Consider the following 8,054-nt stretch of genomic DNA (forward strand, 5'->3'; position numbering starts at 1 on the left):
CCTACCCCAAATGAATTTTAAGGTAGCCCGAGTCAATTAGCTAGTTCATGAGAGCCAAATAAAATCCATCTTCAAGTCTTCCTGAAGAAGGAAGTGTGCTCCAAGAAAAGCCACCAGTGGGCAACGGGTCAGGGTTGGAGCGATGAGCGCGGAGCTGAAGAGGGCCTACGAGATTGGAACAAAGATCACGGGGGAGGTTTGGCATCATGTATCGGTGCATTTCGACGAAGACCGGCGAGGCATTCGCCATCAAGTCCATCGAGAAAGTCCAGCTCTTCGATGCCGTCAATCGCGAGTGCATCGAGTAGGAGGCCAAGATCGCCTAGCTTGCTGCTGTCGGGAACCTGCACATGGTCCAGGTGCACGTAGTGTATGAGGACGAGGTGTGGCTCCACATGGTGATGGAGCTGTGCCCAAGGTTGGACCTCTTCGATCGGATCAGTCGGCGGGGGTCGTTGTTGTCGGAGGCGGAGGTGGATGTGGTGGCGGTGATGTAGCCGTTGATGGAGGTTCGATAGGACCCGAATCCATCTATTCGTCCGTTGAATAAAAGGCGATTAAAAACCCTTGCCCGTTCGTCGGCCTGCTCGGTTCTCCCCTCCCTCTTCCTCTCCCACCCCTCGATGCCACCACTGCCAGAGACAGAGATGGAGACGATAGGTGGGGAATAAGTGGGTCCATCATTGGCCATGAATCGCCGAGGGTCTCCGATTGACGTTGTTGATCCAAGTTCATCTCCGGTAAGGATGGTCCCCTGGCGCCGCACTGGCAAATCACTGTTGTCATCGCAGGGTGGTGGGGGGTGAGTTGTGTTGGAGAACGGGTGGCAGTTTGGGGCATGGTAATTGGGAATTAGGACTCCAATTGAATTTGGTATGTTCGGATCGGCCCGATTGAGTTTGGGCCAGGTTCGGGCCTGGACGCAGGCCGGGCTCAGGCTATAATTTTTAAAAAATTTTTGGGCCTAAGCCCAGTCCAAAGCTCGAAAAAATATTTCGCGCTGGCTCGGACAGGGTCGTGGCCCGGCCCAGTTTGGTCCATTTTCAGCCTTAGCTGGTGCTGGGCCAGGTCGCAGACATTGGCCCTTTTGTAGGCGGGCTGACGGTTGCATGGTGGGCAGGCTCAGGTCAACCCAAGCGTGCCTGGCCCCTTGACTTTGATGTGGGCCGGGCGCTTGTGAGGCCCAACGGGCGAGAGTTAGGGTTGAGGGGCCCAGAAATAGGTCTGCAAGAAAGAATAGGGCCAAAGCAAAGCCCTGGCCTTTCTGGAAGCCCGTGTGGAGTCAACAGCTGGCATTGGAGGCTCTGGGGTCTTCATCTTCTCAGCCAGGATCCTGGGAGAGGAGGGGAAGGCATCAATCCAGACGAAGGAGGTGACATGATTCGGGTGGCCTAAGTGAGGAGAATTTTGAGCAGAGGATGGAGCGTGTGATGGAGAGTGACCCCGTGCCTCTCAGGAGAGAGGACCCGATGCACATGGATGCATCGTTGGGGGGTCAGGATATAGCCCATGAGGATGCTGTTATTTGACTGAGATAGGCTATCCAGGGGGAGGGAATGAGCCTATCGGTGACAAACTCGACAATAGTGGGGACTGAGGCAGGCTTTTAGGCTAAGGGGGGCACTGATGCGGACCCCCTCCCCCGTAAGTCATCTCAATGAGGCCACTGATTTGGAATATCCAGAGGGTGAAAAAGCCCTTATTCCGATCGACCTTTGACAGATTGATCTAGCAGCATGGTCCTAACGTTGGTGTTTTGCTCGAGACTCGGCTCTCAAGGATGAGTCTTGCCTGTGCCAGATAGTGGATTCTGATGGCGTGGAGCACCGACGCAGTGGAGTCTAGGTGTTTGTCTGGGGGATCCTAGTGATGCGGCATTGTGGCTCGATCAGGGTGGATGCCTTCCACAGATGCAAGCAGCTGGTGGCTTTAGTCATCTTGGAGCAAACTGAAGGATCTTGGCTTCTGTCTGGAGTGTACACGAGCATCAAGTATAGGGAGCGGAGGGTGCTTTGGTCCAAGATCTTTAAGATGGTGTCGCAGGGCTTGCCTTCCCTCATCGCCGAGGATTTCAACAGCATTGTGGGGTCCCATGAGAAGATGGGCAGTAGGCATCATGTGGACAATAGTGACTAGAGAATTTAGAGAGTTCATTGGCAACGTGGGTCTAATTGATTTTGGCTACTCTGATCTTAGATTCACCTGGTGCAACAATTGACAGAGGATGGCTAGGGTTTGGGAGAGGACTGATTGGGCATTTGCTACCGTTGATTGGCTTCAACGGTTTTTGGGGCACCAGATGCAGCACCTCTCGAGGATCATGTCGGGCCACTGCCCAATTCTCATGCCCATGGTTTCGTTTGAACTCGAGAAGTTCTGGACCTATCTGAGATCATGAGATCTAATTTGGGAGGCGTGGAGGATGCTGATCCATAGGATGTGAGGTATCGGGTGATCCGGAGGTTGGAGTTAGCCAGACAGTCTCTGGTGGAATCGTCTTGAGGTTGGTGGCATCTTCAAGTGGATTGAGGGGATGGAGATAGACATTGCGGAGCTGCAGTTGAGGGAGGATCAGGATGGGAGCCTTCAGGAGCCTGACTTGAGGGAGCTTCGTCACAAGCTCTTGATACACTATTCCTTATTGAGACAATAGGAGATGTTGTGGGGGCAAAAGTTTAGGATTTAGTGGATCAAGGAGGGCGATCGGAATATCAGGTTCTTTTATTAGTCCACTATGATTTGGAGGTCTGTCAATCGCATCAGATAGCTGAGGGAGAACGATGGTAGAGTAGATGATAGTGACGAGATCAGGTGGCAGATCTTTCAATTCTTCATATCTCGATGGATGGTGCCTCTGGGTGGGGACACCCCATTCCAAGGGGTCCAATCTATTACCTATATCTCTTATCAAGAGAATGAGGTCTTGACTCGTTTGGTGTCTATTGAGGTGTGCGGAGCCCTCTGGTCTCTCGGGGAGGATAAGATCCCGGGATCGGATGGGTTCCCCCTCTTCTTTCGTCGATGTTGGCCTATTGTCAGAGGGGAGGTCATGGAGGCGGTGTAAATGGTTTTTGAGTTCAGGGGCCTTTCAGAGGAGTGGAAGAAGACGCTAATCACCCTCATCCCGAAGTGACCTGATGCATCAATCTTGTGGTACTTCAGCTCGGTCAGTCTCTATACTATCTCTACAAGATGTGTGCCAGGATCTTGGTCGAGCGGTTGAAGTTGATTGTGCTTCGTCTGATTAGTCCGAAGCATAGTGCTTTCGTTAGCGACCATTGCATCACCGACAATGTCTTGCTTGTCCAGATGTTTATGCATGATCTATGGCGAGCTCCTGCTCGTCAAAGCCTTATGACAATCAAGCTGGACATGAAGTGGGCGTATGATCAGATAAGCTGGCACTTTCTATGACGGACGCTTTAGGAGCTTGACTTTTAGGATAGGTGGATTGGTTGGATAATGGATTGTGTGGAGACTTTGAGTTTTGCCATTCTGATTAATGGTGCCTCGATGAAGTTCTTTCATTCGACGGTTGGACTTTGCCAAAGTTGTCCTCTCTCCCCCTATCTGTTCATTTTATGTGTTAATACTCTGTCTTGGATGTTAAGGGCGGTGGTTCAGGGGCGAGCTAGAGCCCTATTGGCCCGCCCTTGGGGCTCAGTTGCTTTCGCACCTTTCTGCAAATGACTGCCTTCTTATTGATAGGCTTCAGTCCGAAATGTCAGGTGCTTGGCATCCACTGTTGAGGCCTACTATCAGACCTCTGGCCAGCTTATGAATCTACATAAATCCATGGTCTTCAGTCTTAGAATGAAGATCCAGATGAAGCAGACGATTCGGGATAGGTTGAGGATCCAGGAGCAGACTGGAGTTTTGACCATCTAGGTGTTCCTATCACGGGACAGCAACTTCGGAGGACCAATTGCAAGGCAGTGGGTTCAGGATCATCTTGAGGGATGACAAGCCAATGACCTCTTCATGATGGATAGGACTATTATGAGATCGGTGGTAAGCTCCATTCTAGTGTACCTCTTGGCGAACACAATTATGCTGTGTTCCTATCTCAGGGGGTTAGAGCAGCGGTTTCGAAACTATGGGGCTTAGGGCATGATGGTCGTGGGATTCGCCTGTTGTCTTGAGAGGTGGTCTGCCCGCCTGTGAGGGATGGGGGTTTTGGGATTCAGTCCCTATTGGTTAAGAAGGAGGTCATAATCGTTAGGTGTGCTGCTAGATTTCTTATCCAGACTGATTGCTTGTGGAGCGGGATAATGAGAGCCCAGTGTGGGGTATGAAGTCAGGGGTCCCAGATACAGGCTGCTTGCAGTTGCTTTTTCATCTGAAAAGAGATTTGTGCCCACACCCCAGCAATACTGGCTCAGGTCAAATGGTTGATTAGGGATGGTACTTCGGTTGATGTGAGCCAACATGCTTGAATTTCTAGCCTACCTCATGCTCGCTGGCTGACCTACGTTAGCATCGAGGTGGACGACCATCTATATGTCTGCAACTTGTTCACTGCTAGAGATGGGCAATGGGCTGTGCTGTGCCATGCCCACCGGACCGAAAGTTTAACTGGTCATGTCAGGCACAGCCCACGTAGTGAACGGGTCGTGCTTGGAACGACCCATTTAAACAAAACCTTGGCCCGGCCTTAGGCCTAGGGGTGGCGGGCCATGCCAGGCATGGCCTATTGGCCCATTAAGCCTGCGAGCCTGATGGGGTTAACGGGCCTTTTTTTTTAAATTTTTAAAATATAAAAATAAAATAAATTATGTAATAAAAATATATGAGAGAGGAGGTATAAAATGAGAAAATTGGATCTTCAATCCATTAATATTCATAATATTAATGCATGTTAAAATTAAAAAAATTAAAGAAAAAAAATTAAAAAAAATCGACGAGTGATGAATTTTTTCAAAATTAAAAGCATGAGAAGAACTTTATTTTTTAGAATTATTAAAAAGATCAAATGATTTAGAAACATGATGAGAATCTTGTTTCGCATAAGGATCACAATTAGGAGCCCATAATGGATATAAACGGGTTGTACATAGCCGCCCATTATATGGTCCGGCCCGATGCCCATGTCTATTCATTGCTGATGGTAGAGGCTGGAGAGCTCAGGATGTTATCCAACTCTTTGGTAGTCTGCTCGCTAATTAGATCCTCGCCACTTTGATTCCTGTTCATCGTAACCAGGATTGGAGGGTGTGGGTTGCTCATGCTGCCCTAAGGTTCCCATGAGAGATCTGTCTGAGATGTGCAGGCCGGTGACAGATAGGAAGATCGAAGCTGCTTGAATTTGGAGAGTGGCTGCCCATCCTAAGGTGAAGCTCTTTCTCTGGAGGGTTGCTTGGGACCGGCTTCCGATTTTTTTCCCGGTCTGCGGGCTGGAGGATGAGTCGATAGAGCATGCCATTGTATTGTTTAAGGGTGAGGCTGATTTGGAGGACGGGCAGTCAATCTTGGGAGGTGAATAGTGGCCGTTGACTGGAGTTCTTCCTGGATGCGATCCATCAGAGTACGGCTGAGGGGATGACCTGTACCTGGGGGTAGGATGGCTTACGTCACCTATCAAATCTGGCTTTCCAGGAACAAGCTTGATCTTCACAGGCGAGGTGGTGCCTGCACATTGGTTATTTGAGAGAGCCATCTGCTTGGCTGTCGAGTATAGCCATTTCGATGTTGCCAGCCCGTCCCTTGATGTCCCCGATTCTTGGGACTCTCATGCTGCCCCTGCAGCAGTCCGGAGGGTTAGTTTCATATCCTTGAAGCCCCCTCCTTTGGGGTTTGTCAAAGTTAATTTTGATGGCAGTGTCAGGGATGGTTGGGGCTGTGTGGGTTTTGTCATCCGGGATCTGGATGCCAAGTTGCTGGTGGCGGAGGGTTTATATTTTTTTGAGCCTTTTGTCCCGAGAGTTGAGCTTCATGCCGTTTGGACGGATATTATCTATGCCACGTAGGAGCTGTGGATAGAGAGAATTTTTATAAAGGAAGATTTAGCAACCGTTATCGACTGGATTCGGGACAACATGAAGCAACTGGAGGCCCATCCGCTTCTCCGTGACATCTGGATTGCCCTTCATTTCTCAGTTGAGGTGTCTGTCCGGCATGTTTTTCAAAAGACGAACAGCAAGTCAAATTAGGTCGCATTTTATGTTGCAGAGCATTCTAGAGACTGAATCTGGAGACAGGATGAGACGTGCCTGTCAGCCTTGCGGGATCTTTTGTATTCTGACTTTATGGGCTGTGCTCACACTAGAGTGGGGTGACCACCTGTTTGTACCAAAAATAAAAAAAAAACTTGCACTACCCTGAGAAAAATTTCCAACCAAGAAAATCACTTGGGACCACTTAGGTTATCCTAACATCCGATGCCAGATTTATCATAAAATTTGTTGGTTTCCAACAATTATCCCTTTTTAGCTTTGTTTTGCAATTAACAAGAATAAGGGCATATTATCTCCTGTTTTAATGTGTTGTTTCTTTGACTTCCATTGGTGGTGATGTTGTCTGCATATGATGTGCCTAAGAATCATTGGCTTTGTTATCACTTATCAACCATGCAAGTCTAAACCTTAGATAACCAGAGATCTTTATGCAATGGCAAGCTATTGGGCGAATGCTTCAGCATATACAGCTCACTAGGTTTTAGCAGTCTGTTGTCAGTCATCTTGAGCTTGATGAGTGAAGTAGGATCTGTGTTCCTGTGAAATGTTAGCCTGATTAAAATTCATGAGTTAGACCTATTGGCATTTTTTCATTAAAACATGCTTTTAGCAGTCAAGAACATGGGAGAATCCAATAGTTTCAGAAAATTGCACCCTCAAATCTTTTTCCCTCAACCATGTGCTTCCTGTTCATATGCGGTGTTATAAATTTGAGATGCTTTTCTTCACTTGGTTGCAGATAGTTGCTGGAAGATTTGTAAATGTGTATTCCACAAATGACTGGATACTTGGAGTGACTTTTCGTGCAAGGTATGTGTGCTTGTCTTTTTGGAGATTTTCTTCCATGCTTTCTAGAAATTTACAGTTTCTATCGTGCAGTCTGCTGACCCAGGGTTTGGCTGGAATTCAAGCTGTTGATGTTCCTGGAATTGAAAATGTAAGCATAATTCTCATTCTTGTTGCTCATTTGCGTGCAATATGCATTCTGAAGATCAAATGATTACTTTCCTGATTTTCAGGTTGATGTTACTGACTTTATTGATGGTCACTCCTCATATTTGTCGGGTGTACAACAAATTCTTGAACAACTTGAACTTGATACATATTACCCTGTTTTTTCCTGCATTCCTATCAGTTCTAGATGAGGAGCTAGAAATCGATTCTTGTGGCTGTTCAAATTGATCAAAGAGTAATTTAAAAAGAGAAGCAAAAGATCCAAAGCATATTGGCTCCTCATGTTTCTTTTTTGTTCATGTAACATTGATGATATTTTCAATTAATCATAGCATTATTTTAAAGGATCGGTTCATCATATCGAGTCATATTCAGAATATGGATCAGTACCTCTTCTGGCCGTTTCCTCGTAGATGCTAACATGTACATACAATGAGAATGATATATAATTTGGGCGCTCGAGCATCATGGTAGTTCTACATGGGAAGGTATTTTGAATCCAATAAAAACTCAGATCTGAATTAGAGTTTTGAAGCACTGAAAATTTGTTCCTCCACATCAGGTTCACATCTAGTTGAATTGAATAGCAGAACTAGAATTAAGGCGATTTATCTGTCTGTATTTCGAGAGATATTAACTGGACTCGAAATCATTGTCAGATCTATGAACCATGATACTGAACCCATAAATCTCATCACAATAAATTTTATGATAATTGATTTGTTGTCACAATATATTCTATGATAATATAAACATTAATTAACTACCAGTTGCATGTCTCTTGGTTGCATAACTTCTTGGTGCAAGCTTTATGTTAGTAAAGCATTTTTCTTTGAAACGCTGTCCAAAGAAATTATTTGAGGATTAAAAATTGATTGTGGTAATTGTGAAAGCTAGAGCAGGAGGCCATCAACAAATTAGAGCTCA

The 8,054-nt window shown here is 46.7% G+C and overlaps 1 protein-coding gene across 2 annotated transcripts in view; it reads left to right on the forward strand.

Annotated features, from left to right (window-relative positions):
• LOC105054058 (uncharacterized) overlaps positions 1-7,471 on the forward strand; it is a 28,281-nt gene extending 20,810 nt beyond the window's left edge. Inside the window, exons 13-15 of one of the 2 annotated variants that reach the window (XM_010935449.4) lie at positions 6,913-6,983; positions 7,053-7,110; positions 7,193-7,471. In XM_010935449.4, coding sequence (XP_010933751.1) covers positions 6,913-6,983; positions 7,053-7,110; positions 7,193-7,318 — 255 coding nt within the window. In that variant the 3' untranslated portion in view covers positions 7,319-7,471. Of the gene's footprint in view, positions 1-6,912; positions 6,990-7,052; positions 7,111-7,192 lie in introns of those variants that run through there. The other variant, XR_002165708.3, reaches the window with a different exon arrangement.
• The last annotated feature ends 583 nt before the right edge of the window (positions 7,472-8,054 follow it).

The sequence above is a fragment of the Elaeis guineensis genome, chromosome 11 (genome assembly GCF_000442705.2).
Source record: "Elaeis guineensis isolate ETL-2024a chromosome 11, EG11, whole genome shotgun sequence".
Taxonomy (NCBI): domain Eukaryota; kingdom Viridiplantae; phylum Streptophyta; class Magnoliopsida; order Arecales; family Arecaceae; genus Elaeis; species Elaeis guineensis.